Source organism: Agrilus planipennis, unplaced genomic scaffold, assembly GCF_000699045.2.
Source record: "Agrilus planipennis isolate EAB-ADULT unplaced genomic scaffold, Apla_2.0 scaffold295, whole genome shotgun sequence".
Taxonomy (NCBI): domain Eukaryota; kingdom Metazoa; phylum Arthropoda; class Insecta; order Coleoptera; family Buprestidae; genus Agrilus; species Agrilus planipennis.
In genome coordinates, this window is record NW_020439009.1 from 129,451 (window position 1) to 152,723 (window position 23,273).

At 33.0% G+C, this 23,273-nt stretch overlaps 1 protein-coding gene across 1 annotated transcript in view; it reads right to left on the reverse strand.

Annotated features, from left to right (window-relative positions):
* The window catches only part of LOC108741958 (dynein regulatory complex subunit 7), a 139,098-nt gene extending 118,131 nt beyond the window's left edge, over positions 1–20,967 (reverse strand). The window contains exons 1-2 of the mRNA XM_018476939.2: positions 20,773–20,967; positions 19,775–19,900 (exon numbers count right to left, since the gene is read on the reverse strand). Coding sequence (XP_018332441.1) covers positions 19,775–19,900; positions 20,773–20,793 — 147 coding nt within the window. The 5' untranslated portion in view covers positions 20,794–20,967. The remainder of the gene's footprint in view (positions 1–19,774; positions 19,901–20,772) is intronic.
* Positions 20,968–23,273: the final 2,306 nt, after the last annotated feature.

A 23,273-nucleotide genomic window follows, 5' to 3' on the forward strand; every position in this document is an offset into this window, starting at 1 on the left:
GCTGCGAGATAAATATCTAATTTTTTGTATGGTAACAGATAAAGGTTCACACTAATTCGGTACGTTTTTGGTTTCCAATAAAATTGTCATTAAAAGCTTTTACAAGTGCTTAAAGTTGATGCTTCTTGTAGGACACGTATTTTCAATAGAAATTAAAAATTTAAAAAATGGCCTTCGACAAGATTTAGAACAAAGCTCTACCTTTCTTGCTACAAAATTTCAAGCCTCTGTTCCAAATATTAAACACATGATATATAGAACCGATAAGCATGTTCTTACTCTTTTCTGTAACAATATTTTTTTTTTAAAACAGTGTAAATCCAACTTCCTGAAAAGCTTAATTTTCCGTTCCTGTACTAGGTATATTCTTCCCTTTTCCCTGCTAGTATTAAATTCTATGTTTCAAAATCTAAGGAACATTATTATAAGTAATAAATACAATAAAATAGAATAGAAATATTAACACTGCTGTTAGTTATACTTATATTATTTAGTCTGGCAAATGCTATAGGACGATAGGCATAGCGAATCGGCCCTAGAGGGATATCTGGATTATTTTTTGAGGGTATATTGATACTAATGAGATACGTTAATCCTGAAAATTGTAGACTTCTATCTAGTTTGGTTTTTGAAGCAATCCAAAAGGCAAAAAATCAGAAAATATTTTATTTCTTGGCTTGACAGAATTGAATGAAATTTATGCACGTTATAGAAGCATATAAAGGCTTTACTCGGAAAAAATAACAGCTCATAATATAATAATAATAATAATCTTTTCCGAAATTACTTTTTCCTTTATGATAAAAAACTAACTTCTTTGACATTTTAATAAGAAATGACTTATTATACAAGATACATGCAAAATTTTATTTATTGAAATTGTTAAAATTTAACAATTAAACAAAATAAATGTCAGATATCAACGGGGTAGTGTAGGAGGGGGGCAGAAGGTGCCATATTTTACAGAAACTGAACATAAATTTCAATCAAATTATTTACAGTAACCAATGTTGGCATGCATCTATATAAGTCTGCAAGGAAAACTCTTTGTAAGTAAACATATACATTTTTAATTTATCTAATTTAAGCTATTTTAATCTCCTTATCATCACCATAGGATCGTCAGTCCTAAGACTGGTTGGACACGCACCTCCACTATTTCCTATTTTTGAGTTAATCTTCGCATTTCCTTAAAACTATAACAACCCACATCCTTATTTGCAAACAGAAATCTAATCTAGGTCTACCTCTACTCCTCCTAACTCCCGTTTCTGCATTTAATATGTCTCTNTCTAATTTTTTAAAAAAAATAAGTTGACAAATTCTATTTGCTTCCCCTTCAAACAACGTGATTGGTTACGTAAGCGTTCTTAGATTTACCTTGTAATAGTTCCCGATAAACATTCAAAAATTACTCTTAAAATTTTTGTAAATAAAAATTTGTTACAAACAGTAGGTATGAAGACTAAACGGAGTAGGGGTAGATAGGTGGGACGTCAAATTTTGAAATTGCAGTTCGTCGATTTGGGCTCAAGGACACACGGATGAGTATACGTGTGTATCCTATCCTGTGAAAGTTTTATTATTGTGCGGCGAGAGGCATGCTCCGATCCCTGTTAATGACTAACCCTCTTCGGCGGCTTCAGCACGAAATCGGCGATTTCCAAGAAGGCCCTTTGTTTCCGTGTAACGGGAAGTACGGTTCGCAAACCCCCTTAAACCAACAGCCAGAGCAGCGCTGTTGGCCTTTGCGATTGGGGACTGACAGTATACGTTAATGCACCGTACGAGTATGGTACATACCTAACCACCATCACATTAGGATAGATCGACGGTTGACGGATGTTGAAGTAGTATATTTATACATATACAAAGTAAACATGTAGTAACTTGCATTTAGTTAAGATTAAAATTTGGAGAAACAAAAAAGCGACTTGGAGGTTAATTTAGCAAAAAATGAAAATTGATAGACGCTAAATACTTTAAAATTTAATGAGTTGTCAATTAACACTAGGGTTGCCACCTTTTCAGGCTTTACATAAAGTATTTCTCGACTAAAAAAAAAGTATTCAGCATAAAAATAAAGTATTTTATTTTTTGTTTTTAAGAACATATTTTTTGTTACACCTAGGAGCCAGTTGCTCTTAAATACATTAATAGCCTCTAAACATGGCAAACAAAGATTTAAGTAAACTAAAAATTCATTTTTAATTAGTTTTAATGAAGCTTTATTCCTATCGTCCCACCACTTTGCGTTCATAACAGAGAATACTCTTTCTGTAAATGCTGAAGTGGCCGAAACGGACAGCAAAATTGACACTACCTTGAACAGATTTGGGAAATCAGGTTGTTCCGTAAATATGGCTTGCCATTTTTCTGCAGTGCATGTTTCTTGGAAAGTGATGCTGCTGTTACAAATTTTTTCCCTAATGTGATTTAAATGGTTCACTTCATTGTAAAGGGCATCATAATTAATTTTTGTTTCCATAGTTATGGTTTCAGTAATTTTAAGAATCACTTCAAAGGACAGAGGAGTGATCAAGTTAAAATGACTTATGAGAGCTAGTCAATTGTCATCATTGTAGTTGAACCATTTTTCCGAATAGCATACTGCTTTTTCTATAAACAAATTGAAGTTTTTATACACTCTTGCTTTTATTCCAGGTGAAGATTGTTCCATGGATTCGATTTTCTTCATGGTCACAAAGCCGCAAAACTTGTCTTCTTTTCTTTTAATTAAATCGTTTTTATATTGAATGAAACTAGCGTTCAGAAATATAGAAAGATCCTCAAAATTATTATATTGTGCAATATTATTGATGTAAAAATACTCTGAATTTCGAATAATCGCCTACAAAATTACGATGTTTACTTAACGCCTTAAACAAAGTATTTTTGCGTACTTTGTGTCTTGTAAAATATAACGTACGCACAGTCGAAATAGAGTATAATACTTTATAATAAAGTATGGGTGGCAACCCTAATTAACACTGACAGTATTGTAGCAGACCAATATATATCTAACTATGGGTAAATCAAAACTCGATTTTCGTTATTCCTACAAACTATATTGAAGTCGGTAGAATACTAATGTGTTCAAAAGAAAAAGCTGGAGCAGTCGATAATAATATCAATACTAAAATCTTAATATTTCGAAACTACCATACTTATTTAATTTGTGTATTACCAAATCAATATGGCCTGATGCGCTCAAAACAGCTGTAGTGGTTCCAGTTTTCAAGAATGGTAACTAAAATTCGCTAAACCAATACAGTTGAAATATTGCGAAAAATTTTGAAAAAATAATAGCTAAACGTATCTGGCAGTTCCTTGATAAGGATGACGTTATTGCAAGTAGTCAATACGGTTTCAGGTCTAACCATAGTACCACTGATGCCCTCGCAACCATTACAGCTTTCGATAGATAAAAACAAACCTATTGTAACCACGTTTCTTGATATTGCGAAGGCATTCGATACTGTGCAACATAATATGCTTTTAGTTAAACTAGAAAAGATTGGAATTGGAGGCCCAGCACTCAAATTATTAAAGAGTTATCTTGTCAAACCCTGCATCTATTAGCTTGTACAATCTTATGTAATTACTAAAATTAATTATTTGTAAGTTCAATTTATTATGCGCCTTTTACTATAAAGATTTTAGCTGTAAGTTTTTTACTTTTAATTGTATCTTTTCGTATATATTTTACCAGCCCTATGAACAGGTACAGGTCCTTATGTATTGCTTTTCTGGATTAATAATAATAATAATATGTATATTTATTGGAATTATTAAAGAAAACAATAAATTTTTGCTAATATTTATAGGGATTATTTTATTTCGAATGAAATTTGATATTGCTACCGTTTAAAATAATTTACAAATCTTATATCGTCATCATTAATATGGGAAAGAGCGTAAAATTTTCTTTCTTGGGAAGTCCTATCATTTGTAATAAAAATAAATCGAAAGAAAAACATTATTTTTTTTGTTTAAACTTAAGACTAGAAAGAAGTAAATTTGGGAATTTCTTGAAGAATATTTGCTTTTTTATTTTCTACTGGAAAGATTACCGTATGAACTTCATGAATCGCACTATTTTTTGCTGCTATACTATACTGATCATAAAATTTTTGATTTCAATTAAATGTAGATAGTAGTCAATGTATGTATGTATCTACTTAAGTCTGTAAGGAAAACTTCGTAAATAAGCCCATACGCCCTAGGGGTAGACACCTCAGATGATTTGATTTTTATTTAAAAAATCTATATATATATTCTTAAGGGGGTTTTTGCAATTGGTTTTTTGTTTGCGAAGTTACCGATAGAGCGAACGCTGTCATACGTTTCAATTTACGCTAATAAATAAATGCTGCTTATCTCCTCAAAGGTAAAATTAAAAGTATAAATTGTTGTGCACACCTTTTCACTGCAATCCCGATCAATTTAAACAAAAAGTGAAAGTAGTAAAGGGGGCAAATTTACGTAACGCCACTGATATCAATTTAGAATAATCCATTCTTTATCTTACCTAAATGAATTTGAAAAGTCCAAATAATACTAACAGAAAAAAAAACACTGGATGTAAAAAACATACCAAGTGTTTCTTTTTTATGACAGTTAAAAAAAATATTTCTTCTAGTACCATGCGATATATCACCCATCTTTATTTTAAAACTAAATACCTGGCATGTTATTGATAAGTACAAGATAGATATAAAGAAATAAATGGAGCACTTAGCGCCACCTAACATTGTCAAGCCGAATAAACGCTTAGTAAAGGAGAAATCCTTATCTGAAAATAGCAATACGAAGGAAGGAAATAGGTACCTAGCTATAGAAAATTGTTTATAATATTATATTATTCCACGAATCGTTATTAAAATCAGTANATAAAAACTTAAACGAAAAAAGAATAATACTTAAAATATTGAAAAAAGAAAAAGTCTCGAACATGCATCTCTTTTTTCTTTTTTCGAAATAATAACTTTAAATCAATTTAGCCAAATCGGAAATATGTCAGTTAGATCAGTATCAGTTTGCATAAGAATGTTCCAAATATGTATATGTACAGGGCCCCTCTTTTCCATTGGGCATTCTGGGCAAGTGCCCAGGGCCCCACGATTAACGGAGGCCCCCTATATAGTACCTACCCGTCATCGATATATGTACAGTATTGACTCCTTAATAATCACAATATCTGAAGATTTACCTTCGAATTTGCTTTTTTCAAATTTTATAGTATGGCTAACAATAAAAACTTTTTCATCTTTAACAATAAAATTCCTGTTTCGCTGGTATTGTGCCAATATTAATAATTTTATACCATAAAAAAACAATGTACGGTACGCTATTGGAACTAGACTGTAAAAAAATTTCACTCATCAGTTTTGTTTTGTCGGCTTTTCGTATTTGACGGAACCCAGTGCAATTTGAAAAAAATTGGGCTGTGTATTTTCACTAAAAATCCGGTGAGGTATCGTTTATCCAATGCGCAGGTTTTAACTTATTGTTGTGTTACAGTAAAACATGACACAATTTTTTAATTTTATTGTATAGATACGTGATTTGAGACATAAATCGCTCTGAGACAACTCCAACCAATGACCGACTAAGAAAAAGGATTTCAAGACCCCCATCAACAATAATTTCCTAACAGTCATCATTTTGTTTCCCTTTAAAATCTACAACTTTTGCCTGAAACATACTTCTATAGAATGTTTCGTTGTAACGTTAATCCAGAAGAAACGTTAAAATGGTTCACCTTGTACTATACATACATTAATTTCAGGAGGAATGGTAAATATTTTTGGAGATGGTAGTACTAATTATTCTAAGTAAAAAGTTCAGATAAAAGAATATCCAGAAGAACTACGTTTCAAGGTTGCAGGGTTAAAACATTACAGGCGAATGATGAAGAATGAAGAGAAGATTAGAAATGAGGAGGTATTAAAAAGAGTAGCACAGGGGTCGCTATAAATTTGAAAAAAATACATTTTTTTAAACCTGTGTCAATTAATTTAATAATTTAATTGAAATNTTCTTTTTGATTTTTTAATTATTATTTACCACAGTCTTCTTTTTCTACTTTTTTTTACAATAATAACAATTTACGCTCAACTCAAACAAATGGACCATGTTCTCTAACCTCAGAAAGATACAAAAAATTTATAAACAATGATAGCAACCAAAACTACACAATAATAATATTTTATGTAGAAATAGTGTATACTTTACACTTGTTCCCTCAGAAGGCTAAAACGATTCGAAACATGAAATAATATGCGTGTTTGATGTATTAAATGGAGCTTTTCATAATTATATTGTTTAATTAGATACATGGTTGTAAAGCAGAGAGTCGGCAACAAATATTAATAATTTTGAGCCTTATTTTATTGGGTGAAATTTTTATTGTCAGTGAATACCAAGTAAAGTCATTAAGCCTTAAAACAAGCTACTAAGTCATTTATAGTCCTTATATAATTAAATATTCAAAAATGGATAGATTTTACGCTTTTTAATTTTTTTTTTGCGAAAAGCTCTTTGTTCAATGCTCATTATGTTCCTATTTTCCAGTTTTCAGTGTGTTATAGTATTTTTGGATTTTCAATAAAAAGTATTATTCACACCTTAAAACAGAAAATACCTGTTTTCAAACTCTTCATGAGTTTTTTATTAAAGAACCTGTTTTGTCGTAATACATATAATACAATTGAAATGGTTAAACTGTATCGCAAAAACTATTTGTCAACAACAATTCATTCACGTAATGCCGCATATTTTCATCAATTAGGCAAAACGGAATGCGGAATCTCTTCACGTATCACTTAATACCTTAAACATCTCGAAAAGCAATTAACAAATTTAAATTAATATCGGAATAATGTATCAAATGATCCAATTACATACTAATTAATGGACGCTTTTCAGATTGAAGTTACCCAGTTAATTTTCGTTCAATCAAAAACCGCTTTTAAGCATTGCCATGATTTAACATTTGAATTGAAATCATGGGTCTCATCAAATAGCTTCAACAAATACGTTAAGCTAATGATTTTAGTCACCACGAGTTGTTTACGGTGCATGGCACTATGCACTTGGACGTTTCATTAAAATCAATTTTAGTAACTACAAAACTAAAATAATAAACATGTAATTTCCCAAAATTAATAGAACAATACTCAATTATCACAAAACACTGAGTGGTCTTCCTAGATTAGCTAGAATTAGTCAATTAGAAGGAAAATCAGTGAAACTTTAAATTCATTCATTATAAATCAAATTTATTTTCTAATAGAAGGGGTACTCAGTGTTACAAAAATTGTAGAAGGAGGTATAAAAATGAAATAGATAAAAGAGCTATCCTTTCTGATAAAATATGATTGTTAGTTAAAATTAGTTTGCCGGGGATATCTTTAACTTCTAGAGGAAAATAGTTAGCAAATATCCTAATTCCTGTACCACCTACTTTCTCTAAATTTTTTGCCTTCCTTAACGGTATCATTTATAAATAAACTATAGTCGGTTCAGTTTAATTTTGCCGGTTTTGGATTATATAGTCAAAATTGTAAGTCTTTTACTTTATTATTTATTTATCATCAAGGTCGTTAGTCCTAAAAGTGGTTGGACACGCACCTCTATTTTTTCCTATCCTGAGTTAATCTTCGCACCCTCCCCCTCCAAAACTAGAACAACCCACATCCATAACTATTTTCGTACAGTAATTTAGGTCTACTTCTACTCCTTTTAACTTCTGTTTCTGCCTCTAACATGTCTCTGACTAGACCTTCATGTCTGAGAGGGTGTCCTACCAACCTATCTCGTCTATTTTTGATTGACTTCCATAGAGTCCTATGTTCTTCTATTTCTTCTAATACCTCTTCATTTCTAACCTTCTCTATCTACGGTATCCTCATTATTCGCCTGTAACACTACATTTCGAACGCTTCTAACATTTTATTTTCCGCCGCGTCCACCGTCCATGTTTCGCATTCGTACAGCGCCGCACTCCAAACATACACCTTTAACAATCTTTTTCGAATTTCTAAATTAACCGTTCGCGAGTATAGAAGTGACTTCTTTTTACTGAAAGCCTTTGCTTTATATCCCTATTAGTCCTTCCGTGCTGACTTATCTGACTTCCTAGATACCTAAAACCAGCCACTTTTTCTAATTTTTGTCTCCTATTTTTATATTCGCTCTTTCCCTACTTTTTCCTCCCTATGGTATGAAAATAAATAAAAGTAAAATAATAATACTGGTATTACTGGAACAATAAATCTACTAACCCATGTATACCTTAACTAAAATTTTTAAATAAAATATTTGTCGAATAGCATAGAGAGTTCCGTTCCATTTGGGTGTCCCACGACACCATACGGCTTATATAAATTTGACTGAGGCTGCTAAAGGATCGTTCTACAGTCCATATTCTGCACAGTACTATTGTAAAAATCTTTGAATAATACAATAATACAACAAAATTCTTTGTACTTATTATATTTGACAATTTTATCTAAATTTTTCGTTCATTCACAGTACAATTTATTTATAGTCCTACAAGATTTTCAATTAAATCATTAATTTTAAATAATAATTAATTATTCAGCAGCATTGTCAGTATTAGTAAAAATAATGAAGTTAAATATATATTCATTCGTATCGGTATCTTTTTATAATAAGTTTATATTAGTGTCACCCAGGGTGTAGTGATTAGACACATCGGTGTTGTCTTTCATAAACAATTGAAGATTCGCTTTAAATCCCTGAACTGGGTAATCAAAACAACTGTACAAACTAGACTCCTTGTAAGGAATTCCATTATTACTAGCAAATACAGCATTTACTACCCTTATGTTGTTGAAGTCTTCAGTAAGACAACAAACAATAAGTAATTTGAAAACTAGAAAAAATGAGTGTAGTGAACCATAGCACCATTCGAAAGAGAATAAAATTCTACATGAGGCTACACAATCTCAGGTACTTTTTCCTACATTTTTGGTCCATTACAATTTGCCTTGATTGACTGGCAATCTGTAAGTATGTGCCCCCATTTTTTACTAGATGTATATGTTATTTCAGTATGTTCTTCTTACTTTTTATTTTAGAGAGAATATTGTTGAACACATCTATCTTATCTTGTATTGCTCTTAATTTGACCTTCATATTCTCGCAGTCTTTACCGCATATTTCCAAACCATCACTATTAAGTTTCATCATAAGTTTATCCTTTAATGTTTCTATTTCTTGTAATAGGAATTTATACAGTGACACCTCGAGATACGAGTTTAATTCGTTCCGTAACCTTGCTCGTATGTCGATTTGCTTGTATCTCAAAGCAATTTTCCCCATTGAAATTAATTGAAATATCATTAATCCGTTCCAGCCCCAAAAATGCTACCCCCAATTGTTTTTGTTACGTGTTTTGAATAAGAAACATTCCCAAGATCTCTTTTATATCACTTGTAGAGATAATCTCCTCCACCTCTGGTTCTTCCTCGAAACCAATTTCTTGTAGAACCCCCGAAAGCTACTGCGACCGTAACTCTTGTAATTCCTCGATCGTCAGTTCCTGAGAGTGCTCCTCGACAAGCTCGTTCACGTCTCTCTCATCCATCACCAGGCCCATGGATTTTCCCAGAGACACTCCACTGACGCTTCGAGTTCGAACCCTTCGAAGGTCCTTTCGGCTACAGACTCAGGCCACAGCTTCTTCCATGCAGAGGTCAAGGTCCTCGTTATAACACTCAGCCAGGCCTGATCAATAATTCTGAGGCATATCACTATGTTGAAGTGATCCTTCTCGAAGGGTGAGGTTTGTGTTCTCTGTTACCTCAAAGCAGCGCCGGAACAGGTGCTTAGCGTACAGCATTTTAAAATTAAAAATCTCCTGCTGATCCATGGGCTACAGGATAGGTGGTGTTAGGTGGTAGATAGAGAACCTTTATAAACTTGAACTCTTCGAGGATGTCATCTTCGAGGTTCGGTGGGTGAGCAGGAGCATTATCGAAGACGAGAAGGGTTTGCATGGGTAGGTTGTTTTTCTGTAGATATTTCTTAACAGAAGGGCCAAAAACCTCGTATCTCAAATGCTCGTATTTCAAAACAAAACTTCGCTCGCTCGACAGCTCGTATCTCAAATAACTCGTATGTTAGGGCACTCGTATCTCGAGGTACCAGTGTATATGTTAACGAAAATGTGTGTAATTCGTCATTGTAAACAATTCCTAGGAAATATATATAATTATTAAAATCACCCGGAAATGTGTGAAATAAATTATATTAGACATATTTCCTAGGAAATTTATACATTTCCTAAATAGCAATCGGAAATGTATTACATTCAAGATGTCAATGGGTACGCGGAGATAAAGAGAGAGGAAAGGGTATTCTGATTGTCAGTTTAACAACGTGTTTCATTTATTCCATTCACAGACAACTCTGATTCTTAGTTTACTAAAGTGTTTAATTGATTTTATTCACAGATTACTTTTATACATTTCCTAGTACAATATCGGAATTTCATACAATTTCTAGGAAATGTATTTCCTAGGAATAGTATACAATTCCTAGATTTCATACATTTCCGGTAACATATACATAATAACCGCTTGTTGATCAGAATAGGTAAATTATCTGTTTGGGTGATACCCTCATCAGCTGTTTCTTTATCAGAACAATTTATCTTTTCCAATAATTCATTGTAATATTCTTTTCGTTCAGGAACCTTCTTATATCCCTTCTCTTCTTTTGTCCAATTATATCAGTAAGATCAGGTACTATATTTNTACTATACATACATTAATTTCAGGAGGAATGGTAAATATTTTTGGAGATGGTAGTACTAATTATTCTAAGTAAAAAGTTCAGATAAAAGAATATCCAGAAGAACTACGTTTCAAGGTTGCAGGGTTAAAACATTACAGGCGAATGATGAAGAATGAAGAGAAGATTAGAAATGAGGAGGTATTAAAAAGAGTAGCACAGGGGTCGCTATAAATTTGAAAAAAATACATTTTTTTAAACCTGTGTCAATTAATTTAATAATTTAATTGAAATTTATAACTGAGCAGGATCAAATAATAATTCATTTTATTGTATATTTTAAGCTGATGTGAAATTAAAACTAAAATACTGACAATAGACCTTCTAAGATGATTTCTTATCGTATCCTTTCTTAAAACTATCTAAATTTTGTTTTATTTATTAGTAATCTATTAATATAAAAACTTATATCTTCCGAATAATACCCATTACTTTACAAACACGTTTCTATGGTTGTAGTCATATTCTTCAAAATTTTCAAAAATATTTTCGACTTGCCCAACGCTGTTATCACACTTTGGGAGGTATGAAAGAAAATATCTAAGTTTTTATTTAGTTTACTATTGCAACCCCTAATAGCGCAAATGAATCTATGTGTAGAAAGTTAATCGTAAGTTATAAAAAAACATCTGAGCTCTAGAAGATCCTGGTCTTCAACTGGCGGACCTCGGAAGGTCGAAAACAAAACACCCAAAAATTTTTGGAAGGTAAATCACTCAAATAAGTTATTTAAAAAAATATTATTCTGTAGACAACAAAGTATGTTTGAGCTTCGAACGACACCCTTATGGTTTGTTGGAGGAAGGAATATGTTTCTTCTGGAGCTTGATCTGATCCCACCTAAAATTATTTGCCGGCCTCTATCCTAGAACATTCACTTTTTTACAAGTCCTTGTTTTTTAAAGTACCTACTTTCAAGTTATTACGATTAAAAATTAGAAAGCTACATACAAAATATGGCTTTATACGTCTAGTAAACAAAGAAGAACAAAAAAATCATATATAAAATTGATACAAATAAATATTTTTAAAAAATTCTAAAGGGGTATTAAACGCAAATAGTTTATTGAGTTTTCTGTCTTGGTATTTACCAAAAATTGAATACTTTGCAATTAGAAAAGAAAAGTCCGCTGGCTTATTATTCGTAACTTTCCAGGACTTTCATATTTTACTTAAGTGACAATTCTTGAAAATTTTAAGCTTCCATGTCTTTTTGTTCCAGAGATATTCAATTTAGAAAAAAACAATCTTTTCGATTTTGAACACGATTTGTTAATAAAGAAAAGCATTTATAGACTTCCATCCAGCGCCATTTTTTAGAAAAATATAATTTTAAGTTACATATGGCGAAAAATCATCGGAGAGGAGATACTTCGTAAAAAGTAAAAGAAATATTTTTTTTCATTAATTATTAAGTTAAAATCTCAGACAGAGGATAATGAAATTTAGAATGAGTGTAATTTTTTATTATTTAACCAAAAATAAAATTTTATCGTAACGGAAATGTACATTTTTGATGGAAAAAGAGCCTCGTTGACTGAACTAATATATAATAAACAAATAAATAAATGCATACCTGCCTATAAATGTTTAGTATTTTTATATTTTATGATTGAATTGCTAAAGTTTTGTTACATAGTTACAAAACCAGTGCATTCTCTTACCTGTAAACCGACTTCGTTGTCAGCGGCAAGAAATAGAGCTTTTCTATCAGGATATAGTTTTTTAAACTGTAGCCTAAAGTTTTCCGTATAATACAATAATAACTTTTCTTTGTCGGTGTTTTCCATATAGTTATCGGGAAAATTGATTCGGTCTTCAAAGTTTGGTTCTTCAATTTTTGACCAACAGAACTTGATGAGTCCGAGTTGGTGCATCGTTTGCCGCAGTTTGTCCTGAGTCATTGGTTCCGGTTCAGGAAGTTCTCTAGGAGCATCAAGGATATCAAAAATAGATATAAATTTTTCCTGTTCTTCTTCTTCCTCTTCTTCTTCTTCTTCTTCTACTTCATCCTCTTTTGTTAAATAATCTACAACGTCTGGTAACTCTGTAAGTAGAGGCGGTTCGTCTGCAACCTCCTTTTCCTCATCTTCTTTATTCTCATTATCACCCATCGTTGAAATACAATCTATGAAAACAACACAAAAACTATGTACACTTTAACCTATTGCAAATGTCAAATTTCCTACGCCTACAGGCATTTTTGTAAACAGTTACTAACTTTTGTTCACTTTTCCAAAAATATTTGCTTTACTTTTACTTTTTCATTTAAATTTAAAATGTTCATATTGTATGAAACAAAGATGAACTAAAAAAAAAAAGAATTAAAGAAACATGATTACCCTTAAAAAGAGTAATAGGTGGCAAATTCTGTGTGTTAATGACAATACCCCCTGGACGATGATAACTGCGACGCTCCTATCAATGTAAGTAAAGCAAACTTATCTTTTCTGTGTGTTGATCTACAATGAGAGGGAGATCCTTTTTGTAAATGCTTTTATCCGATTTTGTTTATCATTTTATATTTTCATAATAAAGTTGTTATTGTTTTTAAAACTTGCCTATTTTGTCATTTTAGCACCTGACCCCCAGTCACGCCAAAATAATCAATTTGCATTAAAATCAGGCAATTAAACTAAATAATTAACCAATTATCGATATAACATAAATGGTGAGGACACCGTTACCAAATTGAGCGTGACAGTATATCTTTGGTAAATTTATTGTCACGTGTATGTAGCCAACCCAACATACATAGTAGCAAAGAAGACCAGGTTTCTAGACGGCATATACTGGATCATTCTAGAACACGGCCAGTCTCTATAAATAGTTGTCCTGAGATCGAATGAGGGAGTATGAGAACGAGTTGGAAGCGATGCAAAGCGAAGAAGTGACACTGTTCATATAGTGGAGAATTGAAAACTATAACTGTAGGCAACAATTAGTTAAATAAAAATAATAATAGTGCGAGAAAATGATCAAGTAACGTTACATTTGAAGAAATCCAGAGCGTTCATTGGCGATGCGAAACTCTAACAAGTGATATACCGTTGGATACCTCTCGACGAGAGAAGAAAGAATCTGGCGTCATTGAAGAATGTCTTCAAATTTTCTCGAACTTTCCATTGATTGCGAGAAACCCCAACAAGTTATATACCGTTAGAAAGCTATTGAAGAAAAAAGAGCAAATCCGACGTTATTAATGAGTTTCACCGAAGTTTCTAAAAGTTTCTACCGATTGTTCCTTATCCCAACAAACAATACATCGTTGGAAAGCTCCCGAAGAAAGAAGAACAATTTTACTCGTAAAATCGTAAATTTTCATGGAGGTTCTTAGGAGAAATCGAAGAGTCCCAACAATATGACTTCCACCATCTTGTTAATAGTCTAGAAATGAGGTACGGCGATAAACATCTACAATAAGTACATCAGACATAATTGAAAATCCGTAACCAAAGAAGTAACGAGACTCTTTTACAATTTGAGTCCGAACGCCTTGTGAGATTAGTCTACCCATCTGCACCTCAATAATTCATAGAACAACTGACGGTACAAACATTTATAGATGCGCCTTGGAATCAAGTTGCTCATCAGGGAATGCGTAATCGATGTCAAGAAAGTCACTGCTAGAAACATAGCTTTGCTCGGGACTGCAACAATTACAACGACAATCCGAAGTGCTGGGATTGCAGAAAAATAGATCACTTAAGTCGAGAGTGTCCCTCAAATAAAACACGGCAGTCAGAAAACTAAGATCAGCCAACTTTATGGGCCCAAGTTGGCTCATTTTCACCAAACCCTCAAAGAAGTCATCATTTCAAAACTGGACGGTGCTAACTCATTATTTATAGAAGGCTCTATAAATAAGCACAATATTAGAATGGTTATTGATACAGGAGCATTCAATACCACCGTTCGCCCTGATGTGGTATTGAAATGGCGAATTCGACCTTTGGCCAGAAGACTAATATTGACAGCTATCGGCAAGACTTCACGTGGAGAATGCAACGTAGACATTAGAATTGGAAATGCGATCTTATCCACTTAAGTGTTGGTAGCCGACATGGTAGATGATATCATTATTGAATTGGACCTTCTTCGCGAACATGAAATCGACTTAAATCTGAGCACTTGTACAATGCGCATCGGCGGAGGAGAGATAGTAATGTCAAATCATAAAACGAAGCTTGCTGCTTACAAGGTGATCGTAGTAGAGAAAGATCGAGTACTACCGAGTCACTCTGAGACCATTGTAAAAGTCAGAATAAAGGACGACATTGGCAGATTGGTGGGAGTAGTCAAACCAGGCAATTAAGAGGCCAACAAAAAACAACCTAGAAGGGTTCTTTGGGCAAAACAAGAAGTCAATAATCTTATAAAAAACATGCACAAACTAGGAGTAATAGAACCATCTCAACGTTCGCGGACTTCCCCTATACATAAGAAGGATGGTTCCATGAGATTTTGTGTGGACTACAGGAAGTTGAATGACGTAACGCTAAAGGACAGTTACCTATTACCCCGAATCAACGACATTCTAGGCAGTCTAGCTGGAGCTAAATGGAACTCTACTCTCGATTTAAAAACTGGATACTGGCATGTGGATATACATCCGCAGGATAAGAAGACTGCCTTTACAACTAAAAATGGTCTACGGCAGTTCAATGTGATGCTTTTAGGATTGTGTAATACACCAGCTACATCCGAAGGACTCAGGGACACTATATTACAAGGAATAAACCGGAAAATCAGTTTGGTCACCTCCGAAGCGTAACTGAAGTCTTGTCAAAAGGAAAAGATCATAGGGTACTTCAGTAAAACACTCTCTAAACCAGAACGAAATTATTGTGTCACCCGTCGAGAGCTACTGGATGTGGTTAAAATCTTCGAACATGATGAACGGATCACACCTCGCTGAAGTGACTACTACAATTCAAGAACCGACAAGGACAGATTGCACGATGTTTACAACGACTTCAAGAATATGAGTTTGACTTCGAGCATCGCTCAGGCAAACAATAGGGCAACGCAGATGCACCATCCCGGAGACCTTGCGTAGAAAACTGCAAACATTGTTTATCTGCGGAGGAGAAGGAAAAACTGACATCGATCTGTTGTAATCTAATCACCGTTCAGCCTGAGAGATCCTAGGAAGATAAGGATTTAATCGCAGACCAGAGGAAGGACGAAGGCATTAGCCCAATGATGGAAAAAAGCTGGAACCTCAAGACCATCGTGGGCAGATGTAAGTCATAAGTCGAATAACGAAAAGTTATTGAGCGCAGTGGACTTTCCTTAACTTGGACCACGGATTTTTGAAAAGACCACAGACAAGTTCAAGTGGTACTTCCGAAAAAGAATTTCAGAAGTCTTAGAAGCAGAACATGGCGAAGGACATTTCTAGGGAAGGTACGCGAGCGATTTTATTGGCCACGAAGTAGAAGCGATGTGGAAGACTGGTGCAGGAAATGTCCGACATGTGCCGCCAATAAAGGACCGCAGACAAGGTGTCGCGGAAAAATGTAGCAGTACGTGGGAGCGAGATTAGAGAGAAGCACAGTCGACGTGGCAGGATATTCGCAATGATAGACTCCGGTAACCGATATATCTGACTGGGACCGATACCGAACACCAGCCAGGATTTTATACGAGAAAGAGCTCAGATTGCCAGTGGACATGATGATTGGTCGTCCTGGAGACTACAGTACATATAAACGAATACTTGGGCGAACTATGAGAACGACTAGAACTGACCCCCTCGAGGGGGAAGGGACGTTGTCCGAAACTACAACAGGCTTGGGATGGTCCATACACTGTTACTCGACGCATCAACGACGTTGTTTGTCGAATTCAGAAGGGACCTCGGACAAAAATGAAGATCGTCCATGTTGACCGGCTTGCTCCCTACACTGACGTCACTGTTGAGATGATTAGTTTTAGGAGGAGGATAATGTCACATGTATGTAGACAACCCGACATACATAGTGGCAAAGAAGGCCAGGTTTCTAGATGGCATATACTGGATAATTCTAGAACACGGCTAGTCTTTGTAAATAATTGTCGCTAGATCTAGTTAAGAAGTACGAGAACGAATTCGAGGCGATACAAAGCGAAGAAGAAGAAGCGATGAAGTGACAATGTATTCATATGGTGGTAAATTGATAACTAATTAATAATAAAAGTGTTAATTAGTTAAATAAAAGTAGTAATAGTGCAAGATGGTGTTTAAATACGTGACCATATCGAACTATCCTCGTACTCAGTCGCGGATTTATGACCGCTTTAAACAGAAAAGCCAGCTTTTAGGTTAAAAAGCCTATATACTGTTTAGAATGTCTATTACATAGTTCAACTATTTTCTTACTGTTTTCATTTTGTTCGAGTAGCCTCTCTTCTCTAACCATCACCCAATTACTTCCACAATTCCTAAGAAGGTTTAAAAGAATCAACAACTTTGCACCACGGTGTAGGTTGGTGGGATAGCCTGACTACCAACATCAGTTGTTGGAAATAAAATAATAACTCTTTTTATTAAGTGTTGCCAGTTTTTTCTTAATGTTATCCTTTTCGAATACTTACTGGGTTTTAACAAGAATACTTATCAAGTGGCAGAACGTAAAATGTCCTGTGCTATCTCGATTTTCGGACTGCAGTATAAGGGTTTTAAGTTGACCTTGTAATGCATTTGCCACAACTTTGACGACTGCACTTGCATCTCTAAGAAAAGGATAATTTGGATTTTTTTTGGGGTTTCTATACTTTTTCGTAGTCGTGTATACCTCTTCAGATTGTTACTACTTTGAAAATACTTACCAAATCGAGAATAATTACTAATTTTGTCGAATATTGGTGGAAGAAGAATCAAGATTTATCGAATTAGAATTATATCGAGAAAACAGCCATGAAAATATCAATTGTAAAACGGTTTAGGTACCTACCAAAAAATAAATATTTACAAAACAGAAATCAGCAAATATCAATGGAAGAAACTTCATATCTACATTTTCGGATATATGTGCAAACATTTTAGGTAAATGTGTAGGTACATTCACCAATATTTCTTCTGGTGGGTTACCTTTTACTTACTGAATATCTGTACATGCGATCTGCATATGTACATATTTATTTACTAAACCTTTAAATTTACAATGTCATGCAGTTTTGTAAAAAAAAACGGTAAAAGAAACGCTAAAGTCTCTGACAATCATACTCTTAATTCTCTTTTAAAAGAAATGCTAAACTTATCACATGAAAGAGGATACCTGGAATAAGGACTCTCCATAACTGCCATGTAATGATAAATTTGTTTCGAGTTATGTGATTATTTATTATATTTTGATTGACGGTTGCTTTTAGCTGACGCTATTAAAGATTCTGCTAGATTAGCTTACAATGAAAATATTCATTTATATTTATTTAATACAAACTGGAAAAGTAAACAGTCCTTTTTTATGCACATTGTAAAAAGTTTAGTAATCTTATTACTTGAGTACTTCTTACCTTTTACTTGACTTATTCCTTTTTGATGTTTTAGGTAATTTTAATAGCACTAATTTGTTCATGGAAACCAGTATATTATCGACTAAACTAAATTAAGTACGTAAAATACGTGAAAGCACTTAGTCAACGGTATTTGGTTTTATTCTGTCATCACAATTAACAATTTATTTCATGGAGTAAGTTACTAAGATAGATTTAAATAAGTTTGTAATTTTTGTTAATAAAATTTGTTTATTACTAATCGTAAAGTCAATTCCATTACAACACAACAATCAACAATTGATTATTTTGAGTGAGTTTGATGTTAANAATCACCCGGAAATGTGTGAAATAAATTATATTAGACATATTTCCTAGGAAATTTATACATTTCCTAAATAGCAATCGGAAATGTATTACATTCAAGATGTCAATGGGTACGCGGAGATAAAGAGAGAGGAAAGGGTATTCTGATTGTCAGTTTAACAACGTGTTTCATTTATTCCATTCACAGACAACTCTGATTCTTAGTTTACTAAAGTGTTTAATTGATTTTATTCACAGATTACTTTTATACATTTCCTAGTACAATATCGGAATTTCATACAATTTCTAGGAAATGTATTTCCTAGGAATAGTATACAATTCCTAGATTTCATACATTTCCGGTAACATATACATAATAACCGCTTGTTGATCAGAATAGGTAAATTATCTGTTTGGGTGATACCCTCATCAGCTGTTTCTTTATCAGAACAATTTATCTTTTCCAATAATTCATTGTAATATTCTTTTCGTTCAGGAACCTTCTTATATCCCTTCTCTTCTTTTGTCCAATTATATCAGTAAGATCAGGTACTATATTTTTTATTATTATTTTATTAAACAGCATGATTAATTTTAAGGTTAATCCCTTATCACATCTGCTATAAAAATAAACTTAAATGTTTAAGCTTCCATCTCTCAGCACAGCTAATATGCATCAGTGTCACAACATACACATACACAAACAGCTGCTTCGTTTTTATTCTTACAACAATCATAAGGAGCAGGTAGTAATTCAACTTTTTCACGTCTGCCGCCATCTTGTTTTATTTTACAATGCTACCATAATAATTTAATTAGTTCCTTATAGGTTTTTATGGTTTAAGGAAGGTGACATTCTTAAACTTAATGGATTTAATAATTTGGCATTCCTGGTTTTAAAAGTTCTCTGCTTTTTTATTAACATTTAATTCAGTAAGATGGAATATAATTTTATTACTGAATATGACCTTTACAGGAGATAAGCGTTCAGGTGTATTTTATTACATTTAGCGAAACGAAACCAACTGTTTTTATTCAATTTTATAGTATAGTATATAGTATAATATCGAAAACTTTATTTTTAAGGCTCAAAGACCGCCTTATAACATTATCGTTCTATAAAAATTAAAAAGAAGTGAAACTAAGTAACTCATTAGGTACTTACTATTTGTATTGGATTCTCTAATTCTTCGTAGTCGACATAATCTCCAACGAATTTAGCAATTTCCTTCCAAGATTGGATCTCTGGATAAGGTAAAGATGTAGCACGTATAGTTGTACAAACCATTTTCTGGAAAAGAAAAACGCATAAGAAGTTTAAAAAAAGTGTATTTAAAAGAATTTTTCCTTTTTCCTAATACTAGATAAATATAGTTTTGATAACATTGATATCCCTTTTATGGAAACATATTTTAAAATTTGAAATTAATTATAGCTTCCAGATTTCGTTTTTAAAATGAAGAAGCTTATTAAATGGAAGTGAAAACTTTACACCCATTTGATAAAACTAACAATCTTACCGCATTACACAGAGGTCGGTCTTGACTTAATTTCCCTGTGCGAAAAGTGGAATTGCTGGTCTTATAAATTACGTCACACGAGTTTCATTATTTTTTGACCCCTCCCCCGTCCTTGTCACAGCTGGTCACATTTGTGAGACTCTCCCCCTTCCTAGTGTGACGTCACATATTTTGCAATTTTTACATCTGCTATCAAGTTTTTTGTTAATTTTGCAAAGTTCGTATTTTAACACGAAGATTTTAAAAATTTTGAAATGTGACGTCACGAAATTTAGGACCCTTCCATCCCCTTGTCCCACAATGTCACACTTGGGTCGACCTCTCCCTTAACGTGTGACGTAATTTATGGTCCCTTATGAATTTAATTTGTATTTTCTATTTTAACCTTTTCATCCTTTTGTTTTTATTTTTTACATAGAAGACTTATTTAAATTGTACCCCAAAGTACTTCGTCACTTAGTGGGTGTTACCTTTTCCTACAGTAACCTTATGAGTTTAATCTAACTCAATGTAAATCAAGTGATGCATTTATTTAATTGCATTAGATAGAACCTAATAAATGACGAAAACAGTAGTAAAAATTAAAGAAAACATTTACTTCGTAATCATTTTTTGTAACAATAATAACAACTCTATATCGTACCCACAAGTCAATATCCACCATTCACTGTGTATGACGCACCAGTAATAAAATATGAATGTGTTATAATTTAGGGGCCGGTTTTTTACTTCAAATACACTATATCTACTGTATAAATGGCTACTTTCTTCTCTCTTTGTTTTTATACTTTTTGTATATTGTACACCCCTTTCGCGACATTACGAAAAATGATGTTTCTTATAAAATGTTAGCCGCTATTACGATCTTTGGCCTTTGACAAGTCTACGTCAGTTAGTCGGTGTGTCGATAAGTTACATTGACAATTTTGAAGATTCATTTTATTTATTACACCGTTTCCTTATCTATCATTTCTTTTCATAACCATTCGCCGAATAGTGTGATCTAATTAAAAAAATATTTTTAATATTTGTTGTTAAAGTGCATGGGTATGAGTAAGATGATACAAATTTTAGGGCTTCTCAAGTAAAGCTGCTAATGGATACATACACACAAAACATGTCTGTAAACCAAGACATTAATAACCATCTAAAGTATTAATTTAAGTTAAAAAAAAATTAAAAAAAATATTTTTAGGTACTCTGTTTATTGTTTTATTTAGATTGAATTGGCTTTTGCCCCTTGTTTACATGTTAGATGCTGTCACAATAATCTAGCTGTCCCCTCATTAAGGATTTTGACAATTATTGTTCAAAATACTTCGAAAAAATCAATAGTTATGGCAGTAACTGATTATTGATGTGAAGCTGACATCGCAATTCATCTACAATGAATTTTCAATTCTAAACATTTTTTTTGAGATATCAATTTAAGTTCTTTGTAACTTAGGAGATATTGAGCTCTTGTTGTTTAATATGTTCTTTATGTGGTTATTCCAATTTAATTCACAATTTCCGAAAAATGTATGAATAAGCATAAATGAGACATTCTTTTACGAACCAGACAGATTTGGACAAAAATTGACCGACACATTTTCTATTTGACTGAAATTTTATTTACGGGTTCTATATATAAAAAAAATCTGTTTTTATTGTTCTTCAATATGGCGTACCTTTTTAATCGATTTAATGATTTGAGAGGTTATTCTACATTTATTCAAAAACCAAACCAAATAGAGGTCTAAAATTTTCAGAATTAACGTATCCCATTAGTATCAATATAACCTCAAAAAATAATCCATATATACCTGTGGGGCCGATTCACTATGCTTATCGTCCTATGGTCTTTGACAAATAAAATAAGTAAAACTAAGACCAGCATTATTGCCTATTTAATTTGTATTTTATTGTCAAAACTAATAATTTTTTCTCACGACCCACTACTAGTATAAGAAATATTCTGCAATTTTTATTGCATGATTCTACAAACTGTAGTTTTCTTTATTTATTATTGATATAAGACTTCCAATAATAATGTCTATATCTATTTAAGTACATTTTTATTAACATCTAATTTTTTAAAAAAAATAAGTTGACAAATTCTATTTGCTTCCCCTTCAAACAACGTGATTGGTTACGTAAGCGTTCTTAGATTTACCTTGTAATAGTTCCCGATAAACATTCAAAAATTACTCTTAAAATTTTTGTAAATAAAAATTTGTTACAAACAGTAGGTATGAAGACTAAACGGAGTAGGGGTAGATAGGTGGGACGTCAAATTTTGAAATTGCAGTTCGTCGATTTGGGCTCAAGGACACACGGATGAGTATACGTGTGTATCCTATCCTGTGAAAGTTTTATTATTGTGCGGCGAGAGGCATGCTCCGATCCCTGTTAATGACTAACCCTCTTCGGCGGCTTCAGCACGAAATCGGCGATTTCCAAGAAGGCCCTTTGTTTCCGTGTAACGGGAAGTACGGTTCGCAAACCCCCTTAAACCAACAGCCAGAGCAGCGCTGTTGGCCTTTGCGATTGGGGACTGACAGTATACGTTAATGCACCGTACGAGTATGGTACATACCTAACCACCATCACATTAGGATAGATCGACGGTTGACGGATGTTGAAGTAGTATATTTATACATATACAAAGTAAACATGTAGTAACTTGCATTTAGTTAAGATTAAAATTTGGAGAAACAAAAAAGCGACTTGGAGGTTAATTTAGCAAAAAATGAAAATTGATAGACGCTAAATACTTTAAAATTTAATGAGTTGTCAATTAACACTAGGGTTGCCACCTTTTCAGGCTTTACATAAAGTATTTCTCGACTAAAAAAAAAGTATTCAGCATAAAAATAAAGTATTTTATTTTTTGTTTTTAAGAACATATTTTTTGTTACACCTAGGAGCCAGTTGCTCTTAAATACATTAATAGCCTCTAAACATGGCAAACAAAGATTTAAGTAAACTAAAAATTCATTTTTAATTAGTTTTAATGAAGCTTTATTCCTATCGTCCCACCACTTTGCGTTCATAACAGAGAATACTCTTTCTGTAAATGCTGAAGTGGCCGGAACGGACAGCAAAAGTGACACTACTTTGAACAGATTTGGGAAATCAGGTTGTTCCGTAAATATGGCTTGC